The sequence below is a fragment of the Triturus cristatus genome, chromosome 2_2 (assembly GCF_964204655.1).
Source record: "Triturus cristatus chromosome 2_2, aTriCri1.1, whole genome shotgun sequence".
NCBI lineage: Eukaryota > Metazoa > Chordata > Amphibia > Caudata > Salamandridae > Triturus > Triturus cristatus.
The window spans coordinates 63,509,676-63,525,133 of NC_140582.1; the positions used below are offsets into that span (position 1 = coordinate 63,509,676).

A 15,458-nucleotide genomic window follows, 5' to 3' on the forward strand; every position below is an offset into this window, starting at 1 on the left:
GCAGTTTCAGCCACCAATAAAAGTGTCAAGATAACTCTGGTGTTTAATGTACCTGCTGGAGAGAGATCAGAGTTTTGTCTAGTGAGTGGGGCAGTTTTGAATCATCTAAGGTAGCGCAGAGGGTTAATATGCCTGTTCCAAAGAATATGTACCGTGCAAATCACAGAGCGGTATTTTATGTGCATATCTCTGAAGGGTTACTGCTTTTGTCACAGAGATGCTTTTTTTACTGTGTAGTTCAAAAGTTACAACCGTAATCTAGCATATTGAACTATGAACTGCCATCAAAGAGCTGCATGCAAACTGCATGGTACAGGTTAGAAAATGATGCTTTTTCCCAGGGTTTCATTATCCTAATGTTGGCAAAAAGGGTTTGTTTGGGTAGAAATAAATTATTATCAGTAGAGCCAACCTTAAACACTGTGTTATGTTCTGAGTCCTGAGTTTGTGCTATTCCAGACCAGGCATTCTTAAAGAAACTACCAGTATGGATGACATGTGAACCCTACACCTTGTAGTCCACTTTGTCTTATGTAACATTTTCTATACACTGCTTTACACACGTATGAGTTATTGTCTCTGTATGTGTGTGTGATATAAAGTGCTCTGACACCCTACACTTGGTATGAGAGGCACTATAAGACAAATGAAATACATGTGTGAGGTGCTTGGAGAGATGAGAGGCACTGTTGGAGAGTGGTAGTGAGGAAATCATTGAAGAGCCCCCACAAAGATTGCCATATCCTAGTGCACTGCACAGTAATCATTTACTATGCGTTAAAAGCTAATGCAAATGAATACATAATGAATAATGTGTTGTAGAATTCACAATTTTTGCCATTTGTTTCCAACTTTTCTTGGGGGGAGAACCCCCACAAGCCCCCATTGTAGTGGGCAGGCTCACTCGCAATGTGCTGTACCGGGACTGGTCAGATAATATTTGCCAGGGCTGCTTTGGGTTCCCAGTTTTGCCCTGCTATAAGTCACATTGGGGCATATTATCAAGGACGGCATTAAAAATTATCGCCGGTTTAGCGGCAGAAAACTGCAGCTAAAGCGGTTATAATGGGCTTGATAATATGCCCTTGAGAATTCCAATAGAAGTTCATGTTCTGGTGTGAACATGGGCTTCTATTGGAATTCTCCAGGGCATATTATCAAGCCCATTATTGACGCTTTAGTGGCAGTTTTCTGCCGCTATACCGGCGATACTTTTTAACGCCGTCTTTGATAATATGCCCCATTGTCTTTTCTGGCTTCTCTTTCTCCTCAGACCAATAACACAGCAGTGACCCCTTTTAATACTGCCCTTGGTAACAAGCAGTGCATCACCCCAAGCTGAGCCCTCACAGTGTCAGGTCTCCCGTGTCTCCAGTATGCCCCCCTGCTGTCCATAGAAAAAACTGAGGGCCTCTTTAATGATGAATAGCACCAGTCACATGGTTTTCCCATGGACCTTCCAACTAAAGCTGCTTCTCCAGCTCTCTACCTTCACTTCTACATGCACACGTGCACTGTCCATTCAAGCGGTTGCCGCTTAATGACACGTACCCTGCATCTTATGCCCAACGAAAAAGGCACAGCGTCACAGTGCAGCACCCTCTCCGTAGTGCTCCCTATGTAGGGTAATGAGGAGTGCTGTCATTCTGTGCGCTCGCTTGAAGTAAAATTGTAGTCCTTCTTCTATTTTTGTGAAATGTCCCAGTTTGTGGCTTTAAAATTCTAGTCACCCTATCCATGTGTACTTGCTGGAAAGGAGAAAAAGAAAAAACACAGGTCTATTTTCCAGAAATATATTTTTATTTTTTCCAAAGCAAGTCTCATTGTGAGGCTGATGAGAAAGCACATTAGTGGCACCTAAAAGCTACAATGAATAGGACAATTACGTTGTAGTTGTAATTTCCAGGTAACATGTGAGCACGTGCTCCCTATTTGTGGATATTTCATTCATCCTAGTGCCAGGAAAGGTACTTAGTTGATTGATAGGCTGTTCTGGCCGCTGAGCTGCAGCTGTTACATAACTACCAGGCTCCATGTCTGTGAAAATAAAAAGCCTGTAATGAGACGAGCAAGGGTTGCCATTATTTTGAAACAATGCTGAGAAACATTATTAATGTATGACATTTTCAAAGCAATTCTCAAACATAAAGAAACTGAAAGGTGCATATCCCCCAGAAGTGCAAACCAGGCTTGCAGTGGATGGGTTAGTAATCAAAGACCATGAACTTTCTTTAAATATAGGCCGACCCATGCGACATGGCAGACTGTGGCGGCACATACAAGAACAGTGGCCCGCTGCTGTGTAATATTAATAAAATGTCTCTCATTCCTGTGTCGATAACTGCAGGAGAGCTCACAACACACCTTGACAGAGCTGAGGATTTACCAGCAGTTTTTTCAAAATGTGCCTCAGGCTGCTTGACCTTTGAGAACTGCAGGGGATGTACACATGTGAATGTGTCTCAGGAGATCACAGGTGTTAGACCTGTCAGCCTTAGGGTGGTCTTCCACCAAGCTGTTTGACTACCGCCTCCATTTTTGCTGATCTTGTTTTTATTGGCCATAGGACTCTGAGCACTTTACCACTGGTGACCAGTGCTAAAGTGCTTGTGCTCACTCCTTAAAACATGATGGCATTGGTTTATTTCCAACTGGCATATTTACTTTACCTATAAGTCGCTGGTAAGGTGGTACTACATGTACCCAGAGCCCGTAAAGTACATATTACAAGTGGGCATGCAGTACGTATTGTGCCACCCACTTAAGAATCCTCTCAAACATGTCTCAGGCCTGCCATTGCAGCCTGTGTGCAGTTTTAACCTACCAGGTCGATCTGGCAAAATGAATATTTTCCCAGGCCCTAACCTTCCTATTTAAAACATATAAGTCACCCCTAGGGTAGGCCCAGGACAGTGTGCAGGGTGCAATGTATTTAAAAAAGTGGGAGATGTACTGTTAAGTTTTAGATATCCTGGTAATGAAAAAAAAATGTTATTCACTACTGCACGTCCTACCTTTCCAATAGTATAAAATTGTAGTTACCTTTTCACAATTAATACACTGTAATTGCCAAATAGAAACAGGTAACCAGTTCATTGTTAATGTCTTTGGAATTGTAATGAAAAATCTTCTCTTATGGTAAAGTCGGATTTAAAATTACAATTTTAAAAATGGCACGTTTAGAAGTTGACATTTTCCTGCCTTAGCCATTTAGCGCATGTAGCCTGTCTCTGGGTCACATGACTGAGTGTAGCTCACATTTGGGCTTTGTGTAATCCTTCTAGACAGCCACACAGAATAGAGAGCTTAGGTGTGCCTGGATGGGCAATCACTGGGAGGAATGGAGGACGGAGCTGGGCACAGCCCTACTTACACTTGGATAGGTTGTGCCCTGTCTCCGCACAAAGGGCTGCATACCCTCTGCAGTTATTCTGGAGCCAGGACAGACAGGATGCCTGGGGACTTCAAAGAGAACCCTCTAGAAGCCTCTCCCACCTTCCAGAGGGAGGGCACCAGGTATAAATATTACATCTCAGATACCACCTCTTCAGTACACTTCTGGACCTGTGGATACTCTGCCAGAAAAAAAGGACAGCTGTGCTTCCAAAAGGGCTGCTACTCTGATGGACTGCTGCTCTGTAGGACTATTTGCCCTGCTGTGCTGGCCTGCTGCCCTTTTGCCAGGGCGAGAAGGACTGGACTTGCATTTGTTGAATCCAGGATCCCAAAGTGACTCCAAGGGCTAGCTGGCTAGACTCTTGACCAATGCCTCAGGGACAAAAGGCTCCAACAACCTTGAGCCCAGCACCTAGGCTCTGCCATCTGTGAGTCCTATGTGGTAATGAATTTTAAGAATTGTTAGGGTGGGTCTAGGGTGGACAATGTGTTGCACCACATAGGGGTGCAGTGGGGAAGTGTAGATTAGGATCTTTCCCAAGTGTGCATATTTCTGATGTCAATCGAACATGGCTGGGCCTAGTGCTGCTAGTAATAATTCTGAATGTGATTTATGCGTAAAAATACATGATGTTCAAGTTGTGTTGATTATTATGTGTGTTGAATAGAAACGTTATTTACATACATCACGAATGAAGTCTTTTTTGTTACACTCAAGGTATTTATTGTGAGTAAGTGCTGTTTCAATGCTTTACAGATTGCCTCTGTGGTCAGATTGACTGCTCAGTGCCTAGCTACCCAAGGCTAACTGCAGGTTATACAGTGTTTGTAATCACCTACGGGAGTGGCAGGTTCTTCCTGACTGGGGTACTGCTTCAACCAACCAGAAGCTGCCAGTTCCAACAAGTACTCAGTGATGCACTTTCGAGGAGTACTTGATGTTGTGCCCCATGTGATCACATGGTGCTGTGCTTCAGCTGTGCACTGGAACATGCATTAGGCAGTGACAAACTGCAAGGTGGGTGACCACAGGTACAGATATTTGGATGTAGACAGGAATATATGTTAAACTATTCGTTACTGTGTTGCTCAGAACAATACCAAAATAATTAGATAATGGGTCAGTGCCCGTCCAGGAGGGTGTTTTTATCAGCTTGGTCTCTGGGTTGCTCTTTGTGGTTACAACTGACACACACAGAATACTGAGTAACCACATGACATCACACATACAAGACAAAGCATACTATCAAGATAAGGAACGAACCAAGTAACAGTCACAAGATACACCAGGATGCTGGATGGAGTCCATTTCAGGAGAACAGGTAGGTGCATTATGGCAGAGCATTGTATTATGCATTACCACTTCAGCCCCTGTAAATCCACAATCTTTCACAAAAGATTTTTTTTTTCAGATTCCCACCCCGGAAAGCATAGAAACACATAACAGTGAATAACGCATTTTAAGTAAGACAAGCACATTAAATTAGTATAATAGAGTTATAATTAGACATGAGTACTACATTACACTTCCAAAGATAAGGGAAAGTTAACAATGTCAATGGCATTGGAAAATAATAGTCAAGAATTGGAGAATTCTGACTTCAAACAAACTATCCTACAAACCCCCCCTCTTCTCATTGAAAAAGAACATGAGTATAAGTGACATGTAAGTTCATAGTGACACACGGAAAGCCCAACCTGAACGCCGACTGGCGTTATGGAATCAACCCCGTGTCACGGGGGATTACCCCTGTGGCTCTTGCACGGTCTGTACACTTACAAAACAGTCAAAACATTGATTTTGGACTCCCTACCTTTTGGGAACAAAGACAACATATGAACTGTAACAGTAATAACGTAATACGCATGATTACCTGTCCATGTAATTTTCAATATATCGGATGACAACAAGGAAATTAGAATCAATGAGCACAGGAGCACCATACAATGCAAAAAAAACCTCCACAAAAGTCACAACACAATTTTTAGAAAAAGGTCACTCCGATATGGACGTGAACTGGACAGCAATCAAGAAAATGGACACTGTTAGGGCTCTAACACAAAAGTTACTGTCCAACGAACAGCGCTGGGTATACAAGTTAGAAACATACAAATCAGGATTTAACGATGACATACCATGGGGGCAATTGTTGTATAAACCGCACATAAGTACCAAAAATATTAGTGGAATGTATTGTAGGTAATAAGATCAAAGAAAAGAATATATTTTAGGACCTGCACGAACAATCCTGTGAAGATACAACATCGGCTATTAAGCCGTGACTTACAACTGGCTATAACCTGTTCCCCTCCGATGACACCACCTTAATATCAACAGACTGGGGTTGACCTGTATACATGTTTGCATACCAATTTGACTCATATAAAACCAGAGAAATTCACCCTTTATAGTTAGATGAGCTAACTATAACTTGCGCGCCCGAAATGCACTGGTGATGACGTCACATATTACATCACTCATGACATGGTCAGTGACATCACTGATGACATCACTGATGACATCTCAAATGACATCACTTATGACATCACTGATGACATCATCCAGTGAATGTGTGTTTCTGTAAAGTTTAAATATTTTTCATATATATCTATGCCAAGGTGTATTGAAGAAAGAGTGGATTTACAAGTGCCTGAATGGATTATTTAGTAGGTGTTTGACTGACTGTATAAGTGAGTGATTGAACATGTGTTACTGAGTGTATGGGTTAGTGACTAAACTGTGTGAAAGTCTGTATTAGTGTCTCAGTTGGTGTATAAGCGGCTTCATGGGTTGGTGAGTAGCTACATGAGTGTCTATATGGGTTTTTGATTTGTTGTCTTTTGTTGTCTGAGTATATGTATGGTGCCTGAGTGTCTGTATGGGTGGGGGGTGTGACTATGTGCATAGATGTCTGAGTGGGTGATTCACTGGTTGTATGGATTAAAAAGGGCATCTGGGAAGGGCTGTATGGGAGAGTTAGAGTGTGTATGGGTGTGTTGGTGAGTGAATGAATGTCTCAGTGGTATATGTGTGAGTAACTACATATGTTTTAAGACAGTATATGTGAGTGTTGGAGTATATAAATGACTATACGTGAGAGTAAGTTATTTGAAGAGTGCGTGTATAAATGAGTGTCTGCTTATATCAGTGATTGTATAAGACAGTAGGTATGTGTTAGTATCTGCATAAATAAGTGATGTGGTGTGTGTATAAATAACGTAGTTGGTGTGTATAACTGTATACATGAGTAAATGGGTATTTGATAATTCTTTGCATGACTGACTAGGTGTGTGAGTAACTGTATGGATGAGTGGCGGAGTGTGACTGTATGTATAGGTGTATAAGTGCATATTATAGTACTGCATGTATAAGTGACTGGATGTGTGTAGACCTAGGAAATAGTGGGTGGTATGTAGTATCTGGCATTCTTGTATGTATGGTTTCAAAAATAGTAGTCTGTATTTTAGAGTGCGTGTATCAAAGTTTATATTAGGGCATCAGTATGTGCATCAGATTATCACAAGGATGATCTCATCAGTGATGTCATTTGAGATGTCATCAGTGATGTCATCAGTGATGTCACTGACCATGTCATGAGTGATGTAATATGTGACGTCATCACCAGTGCATTGCGGGCGCGCGAGTTATTGTTAGCTCAACTAACTATAACAGGCGAATTTCTCTGGTTTTATATGAGTCAAAGGCCCAACTAACTATAACGTCCCTGAAACCTATGGTTTTTTCAGTGAATTTTTAAGGTTTTTTTAAATGCTAATTCCTAACTATAACGTCTGTAAAACCTATGTTTTTTTCAGTGAATTTCAAATGTTTTTTAAATGCTAATTCCTAACTATAACGTCTGTAAAACCTATGGTTTTTTCAGTGAATTTCAAAGGTTTTTTAAATGATAATTTCATATTATAATATTTATAAAAACCTATAATTTGTCAATTTTTTTCGTAATATTTCTTAACTCTATTATCCTTTTTTTTAAATTTGAAAAATTATGTAATTTTTTATATCTTCAAAAAAAAGTATGTATATATATATATATACTTTTTGGGGGGGAGAAAACAGGACTCCCCTACCGGTAGTGTACCAAGCTCCATCACCACACGAATCCTATCCGCCACATTGCGAAACTCGTTAAGGATGCGCATTTCGTATCCGACGGCTTCGTAGCACCGTGTTTATAAGTACACTTCCTGCCCAGGCAGGAACTGAACAACGCCCAGGTCCCCGGAATAATTATTCACACCCCTACGCTGGCCTGGCGTACGCAAGCCCAGCCCACTTTGTGTACATATAAATAGGATAACGACGACGCCACATGTCCCAGTTCTTCCACACTGCTTCAGGTGATATGGCCACACCCACCTCGCATATCACAATGCGCAATAAAAAAAATGATCCATGAGGTGTATACCATCCTCGCAATCGAAACTCTATCTGAATTATGAACCCTGCTGGCTGTCGTGTTTGGACACACACCAATGACAGCAGGTGACCAGTGGGGCCAGGTTGCACAGGGGCTGCAATTGAGTGCGTTACGGCGGGAGGGATGGGGTGCATCAGCCTGGGTGCACAGGTGCGTGCAATGATGTGATCTCTGACCTCATTCAGTCACATCTCTGTCTCATTTTAAAGACCTACTGGACTGTACGGTAGACCTGAGCAAACGGGCAGCGCTGCCCTAAAGACACATGGCGTTGGCTTTTGGGGCACTGTAGTGAGCTGACTACTAAGTGTACATGCACACAGGCTTGTGCCACTGCATTGCACATGCACATTATGCTTCTAACATGCGCTCTGTTCCTTTGGATGTGAACGTTGGCATAACATATTATTATTTAACCTTGTGTATTCTCATACACTCCAACTCCTCTTTGAACCATCTTTCATTGCCATTTGCCCGTGAACAAGAGCATCGTAGTGCTTGAAACGCGTTGGGCTGTTTATGGATCTGGGGGTGAGACTGTCACCCTGTTGCGCTACAGCCATTCATTAAAGGCGTTGAACTCTCTGCTGTGTGGCGTCTTCACTGTTGGGCAACCTTCGATTTTGGATTAAAGGCGTCTGGCCTGGTCGCGAGGACGCCCTGCTGTTTTCATGCAGATCCTGGGTTCGTACTTGCGAACTCGGTGAAGCTGGGAGTGCCGTGTGAATGGATTTTGGATTAAGGCTCAGCTGTGTTTTTTCAGCTCCCCAACCCACTTGGGTAATAATGCTGGATTATAGTGAATGATAGATAGGCACCCACTGTGGTAAAAACAACAGGAACTCACAGTACCAGCATGCTTTGCATGCATACGCCCACGGAGGCGGGACTAGTTGTGTGCTTATCAGCTGTTCCTGATTGACTGCCTGCCATCTTTCTTTGCCATTTGCCCGTGAACAAGAGCATCGTAGTGCTTGAAACGCGTTGGGCTGTTTATGGATCTGGGGGTGAGACTGTCACCCTGTTGCGCTACAGCCATTCATTAAAGGCGTTGAACTCTCTGCTGTGTGGCGTCTTCACTGTTGGGCAACCTTCGATTTTGGATTAAAGGCAGCCGGCCTGGTCGCGAGGACGCCCTGCTGTTTTCATGCAGATCCTGGGTTCGTACTTGCGAACTCAGTGAAGCTGGGAGTGCAGTGTGAATGGACTTTGGATTAAGGCTCAGCTGTGTTTTTTCAGCTCCCTTCAACCCACTGGGGTAATAATGCTGGATTATAGTGAATGATAGATAGGCACCCACTGTGGTAAAAACAACAGGAGCTCACAGTACCAGCATGCTTTGCATGTGTACGCCCACGGAGGCGGGACTAGTTGTGTGCTTATCAGCTGTTCCTGATTGACTGCCTGCCATCTTTCTTTGCCATTTGCCCGTGAACAAGAGCATCGTACTGCTTGAAACGCGTTGGGCTGTTTATGGATCTGGGGGTGAAACTGTTACCCTTTTGTGCTACAGCCATTCATTAAAGGTGGTGAACTCTCTGCTGTGTGGCGTCTTCACTGTTGGGCAACCTTCGATTTTGGATTAAAGGCGGCCAGCCTGGTCGCGAGGACGCCCTGCTGTTTTCATGCAGATCCTGGGTTCGTACTTGCGAACTCGGTGAAGCTGGGAGTGCCGTGTGAATGGATTTTGGATTAAGGCTCAGCGGTGTTTTTTCAGCTCCCTTCAACCCACTGGGGTAATAATGCTGGATTATAGTGAATGATAGATAGGCACCCACTGAGGGTGCCTATCTACGGTTCGCACAACTCGAGGAGTTGCAAGGTACAGCTCTTAGTGCAACCTTTCGGCGTGTTTTAATTTTTTCTATAGACTTGGAGGTTAATGGATATTAAATGTGGGTTATTGTCCCCTAGATGGCAGTGGGCGAAGCTCCATTAGCTGTTGCAACAAAAATAGATGGCCAGAGATGTTGACATTACAGTACCTGCACACTCAGGGCAGTACCTATTAGTAAGTCTCTTGTGCATCGGGTGGGTATGCCTTTAGACTACGTGTTCCACTTGGAGCTGGGAACACGACGGTTGAATGCACACCAGGGTGGAGGAAGGCTCTTCCTAATTTCTTTCCTTTTTGTTTTGCTCCTGAATGTGGTGATGGGATGGACTAACAGAATCCCTTGGGTTGCAAGTTCAACACTGAGGTTTTTAAAAGTAATGAGGGGAGGTCTGGTACTTTTTTAGTCCGATGGGATTCACTTGAGTCATTATACACATATATGATCTCTTGGTCTGAGATTTTATTTATAGGGCACTGATGCACACATGGGTGATCAGCACATCTCTGAGTTTTTCTTTTCTTTCCCGTAGGTATCTGAAGTCGAGTAGGTTTAGTTATATGTTTTTGATGCTATATATTATGCTTTAGGTTGTTCCTCGCACCCCTGTACTGATGAGGCCCAATCAACAGGGCTGAAACGCATTAACAGTTGCAGAAGGAGGAATCCGTTGAATTACGAATATTGCTTTATAAATGGACATGCACACCGAAAAAAGGATATAGAGGTGGATAGGGTACCTCTAGTGTGCAAAGGATTACCTCACAGTAGACAGCATTGAACTTTTTGTACTTTTGGATAAAAAAGCATCTTTTGGTTCTCTCTTTCTTAATCCTTATTAATGTATGGTTTAAGTAGCAGTTTGTTGCCTTAAGTCTTTACACTGGTTTATTGATCCCTGCCTTAAGGAACTTCTAATCTACTAGCAGGGGGCCTCTTTTTCTTTACATTGCCAAGAAACATGGCAATGAAGGAGAGTTTAATGGGCCGCCCGTGAATATCAAGCAAGGATATCACTCTGTTAAACTCAGGGGCAGAATTTCAGCCAGTAGGAAAAAGATCCATGCTGGGCGAGGCCTGCAAATCGGCCGGTGTATGATTGCGATGACAGGGAATCACTAGGGTGGAGCGCCTTACAGAAGGATAGAGTTTCTGCCAGGGAATTGAAAATTGGAGCCTTTCCATCTACATCTATTCGAAGCCTGGCAGGGTATAGCATGCCATACCAAAGACTCTTTTTGCAAAGCAGAGCTTTGACATCTTGAAATTTGTAATGCACCTCCTGAACCATCCAAGTGAAGTCAGAGAGCTGGTGAATCCTTGATAATGCAACAGGCCCCACTCGTGTGTAAGCCGGAGCACTGCGTCCTTGTCCGTTCAAACAGTTCAACCAGCAGATGTTCTACAAATTTGTCTGGGTGCCACATATTGGTGAATTCTGCTATGTGAGTGATGTGAATATTGTTCTTGCGCGATCTCGCTTTGAGATCTTTATTTTTAATGGCTATAGTCTTGAGAAGTCTTTCCATCTTGTCCAGGCATTTGGTAAAGGACAAAGCGCCGTCTTCCAGGCCTGATATACGTTCTTCTGCACCATATAGACGGGTGCCATGACGTTCAATTCTTTCCCCAATGCGATCCAGGCAGCTCGTCTATGTGTCAAAGCGAGTGATGGAGCGAAACCCGTCCTGCAGCTCTGCCATTAAAGCATTGGCCCCATTACGATGTTCCTCAGTGGCATGACGTTCCTAAGTGTCAGACAGGGATTCAGGCCCTTTCAAAGGGGAGCTTGCGTTGCTTCGGGTCACCCCTTCCTATGGTGGTTTTCGGGGGAGACCTGTAGGAGATTTCAACCTAAGGTGGCAATCAGAGGCACGGCCCGGGCCAAGCAGATCCATCACCCAGCAGGAACCTCAGTTGTCAAGAGGGACAGCTCATGGCGTGGTGCACCCAAACATGCAAATTCTAAAAGCAGCTAGGGCTCTAAGGGGCCTCAACTACCCCAGAATAAGGAGTTAGCTAGTACAACCCCCACACAGTTCGACGTATGGTCCCGAGGTAGCTCAACTGTCCAAAGGGTGCAGCAATGGGGCTACACAGACAGTACAAAGCCACCACCAGTGGCTGATCCCCAAATATAGGTGATGGGGATAGGAAAGAGTCCAGGCAAATATGTCCTAAAGCATGCAGGAAGTGAAGAGCCTCAGCAGTAGACACAGTGCAGGCCGAGAGCACCTGGGTGCAGCTGGAATGGACCTTCCGCAGTGATTGTGATGTAGGACACACCTGCCAAGCCACAGGCTCCATGACGGCAGCGGGGAATCAAAAAGGCCGCATACTGGGGCCTCAGCGAACGTGGCAGCAATCTCAGTGCAGCCCGAAGAACCCACCGAATGGGTAAGAGTGGGGGCCCCAAATGGCCCGTAGGCACTCACCGTGGCCGACAGCAGTCACTCAGGCACACCAACATCAGGCCAGGGGACGACAGTCGATTCAGGAACTGTGGCGCTTCGGGAGACAGCCGCTGGGTGTAAACACCTCCTTTGGAAGTGTCAGTCACCAACAGGCAGCCCGGTTCCAGTCTCCAGCAATGCTCCTCCCCAGATTCAGCAGCATATTGCAGGCAACATCAGGCCACTGGGTAGAGCAGGCAGTCAGCCACAGAGGGGGTTCGTGGAGTGCGGGGGCCCAGCAGGGGTTGGTAGCCCATTCCTCAGGCTCACTCATGGCCCCTGTTGCCGCTGGGCCTTCAAGGAGGGTCGGGCCTGCTTTGCGAATCCATGAGGGCATGGCCTCCGTTCCTCATATCCCAGCCCAAAATACAGGATATTGTATGGCAAAGAATGGGCTGATGGATGCCAGCAGAGCGGATGAGTATATATTTGGATTAATGCCTGAAAACTATAGCGATCAGGCTACCGTAGCCGGAGCTTCACTGCCACGTGGCCATCGTGGATGATGGCATGGCCATGCCTCCATAAATGGATCAATAATTAACAAAGGCAGTTTTCAAAATTCATTAGGAAAAAATGTGCCTGATTTTTTAGTTTGTTGTTTCAAAGGGAAATCTGCCTTTTTCCTGTTAGAATTCTCAAACATAGATGCATTATCAATAGCAAATTTCATTGCTTTTATTTACCCTGATCTTCAAATCTTTCAGGTCACTGTTTACTTTTCAATCCTGGCATGGAGCGTCAAAGGCCATACGTCTTTAAAATGGGATCATTTAGTATTCTAGCTCCAGTGGTAGAATTTTTTGGGGGAAAGCAACTTTACCCCAAATAGCCCAGGAGGCCTAATTACTTTTCTAACTCCAGCCCAAGGAAGGTTCTGGGGAAAGTTAAACATTCCCCAAGTATTTTAAGAAAGGATAAAATAATTGTAATTTTGAACGTTACCAAATTGCTTCCCTGAGGGTGCCACTCAATGCAAAAAAAACTACAATGAGATGTACAAAGACACAACTTACTGTTGATTGGCTGCAAACCAATGCCATCAGCATTTCTCGTTGAAATAATGTCTTAAGGAGGGAACATTCTATTCCTAAAGCACGGCTCTGGTAGCTCAACCAATAACTAAGCCAACAATTCCACTTCTCACACCACAGTTCATGTGAGACATTACCTCCAGCTGCCTTTGGCATGAATGAATATTTTGAAACATTTTTCAAATCAAACCTACAAAAAGGGTAGGGCATATATTGAACATAATGGGCACAGTATATTTGGCAAGGGATTTTGTTCCAATATTTTTCTGTGTCAATATACATACCTTTTTGGGCAAATTAATATGCCTGACATCACATGTTTTCAATTCCAGTTTTTATCTGAAAGAAATGTCAAATAATGTCATTATTCTTTTGCAGTCTGCATGATGTATGAAAATGTTGCTTTCTTACATTAATTTTATGTGGGCAAGGATATCAAATTAAATGGTTGAATAATACAATCAAAAGTTTTAAGAAAATGCCCCTTCAATTGATTACTTCTATATTAAACAATTAAACTATGTGTTATTGGATTAATCCTTTATTTACATAGCAACTAACACTTAACATAGGCTACATCTACTGACAGGCTAGGATTAATATGTTTTATAATACCCTCTCAACTATATAAAAATCACCTGTGTGCCCAATAGCTCTGAATTTAACCTTTGATCTCTTGCACAGTATTATTTTCAGTAGTCAAATAGTCTAAAATAATAAGGACATGTGACCATTTTGAAATTTGGAGCTAAGCAGTTCAGAAAAGTTAATTTTTAAAATGCCCTAACTTAACGCCTCTATGATAGCAAAATGTCCTCCAATACCAACAAACTCCATAGTCTGTGCTGTGGAAATTTTGATCTTACCCCACAGTACTGTGATAGCTTACCTTATTGCATATGGGATCTACCTACCCAGTAGGCAAAATAGTAGACACATTGCCCCACTGGGCCAAGTATTCTGTATGCTAGGAATATAGATTGTGTCAAACATAGTGCTAACTGCATCTGTGACCTTTACACGGTATTCTTTTAGCTTGGAGTATTGCCACAAAAGGTGAATCAAGGTCCTGTCAGCATTGGTCCTTGATGTGAAAGTCCCAATTGTGTATTGCTACTGGTGCATAATACTAGTGTAATGTTTTGTTCACCATGTCTTTTTTCCAATCTCACTACAAGCAGTGTTATGTGTCCTGAAGAATATTTATTTCCATTCTGTTTCTGTAAGTGTTTGTCTTCTTCCCATCATCAATGACCCATTCCCTTGCCCCCTACCTGTGCATCCATTAGAAGTTGATATCTTTCAGAGTCTGGCTTTATGTCTTTTTCAGCAACCTTTTCTCAAGGTGTCCCTTCCTGCACATAAACAATCATTTTAAAAATTACGAGTTGCAACGTCTATGTGTGCTGCACGAAGCAGCACACATAGAAGTTACAAATCGCCATTTAATATTGTTTATGTGCAGGAAGGGACACCTGTCTGCACATAAACAATCATTCCCACAACACAGGCCCCCCTGCACTATGGTGCAAGGGTGCCTGCCTTGGCGCTAAGCAGCTGTAATTAGCACCAGCACAGGGTAATACCGTGCAGCCCTGTGTTTCAAAAGTGGCGGCGTTAAGCCAAAAAGGCCAATGCTGTGCTCTGTCCCTTTTCTTGTAAATATGCTCCTTAACTCCTGCCAGTTCAAACAGGTCCTCTACTACTTCTTCATCCCTTCACTGTCCACACTCAAAAGTGCCTTGTATTTACTTCCAGGGTAAAGTCAAAGTTGTCCACAACTAGGAGAAACCAAACACCAGAACCTTGACCCACCCCACTAGTGTAGCTCTCATGATCTTCGAGGAGTAAAGTTTCCAGGATATTTGTTTCTCTTCAAGCCAATGAACTTTGCAGAAGTGGGTACCTACTGGCATTAAAAAGTATCACTGTTTTTTGCCTTCTTCTCTTCCCCATTTCATCAAATATCACAATTGAGCTGTTTGATAATATCTTGCTGTCACCTGGCAGTACTAGGTTGATTTTCAAGTGCAATCACAACTATCTATTTTCCCTTGGAACTTTCCAATAAGAGTGACTAACAGTGGGTTTATCTGGGACGAAAGAGAATTTGGGGTAACAGCCATCCTGACAGCTGTGATTCTCCTTAATACGAGAGCCCTCCCATATGCCTATATTTCCTTCTGTATGTTCTTGCATGGGGCAAAATTAGCTGGAAGGAATTATACAGCTGAGGATTTCTGGACCCCACATTACGCTGTGAAGTGAGAGGCCCTCTGGAAAGAAAATAGTGTTTTCAGT

General features: G+C 43.4%; 1 protein-coding gene across 2 annotated transcripts in view; it reads right to left on the minus strand.

Annotated features, from left to right (window-relative positions):
* Nucleotides 1-1,779: 1,779 nt before the first annotated feature.
* Nucleotides 1,780-15,458, minus strand: part of GC (GC vitamin D binding protein) — a 293,245-nt gene continuing 279,566 nt past the window's right edge. Inside the window, exons 12-13 of one of the 2 annotated variants that reach the window (XM_085641007.1) lie at nt 13,442-13,496; nt 1,780-2,037 (exon numbers count right to left, since the gene is read on the minus strand). In XM_085641007.1, the coding sequence (XP_085497133.1) occupies nt 13,470-13,496 (27 nt within the window). In that variant the 3' untranslated portion in view covers nt 1,780-2,037; nt 13,442-13,469. Of the gene's footprint in view, nt 2,055-13,441; nt 13,497-15,458 lie in introns of both variants that reach the window. The other variant, XM_085641008.1, reaches the window with a different exon arrangement.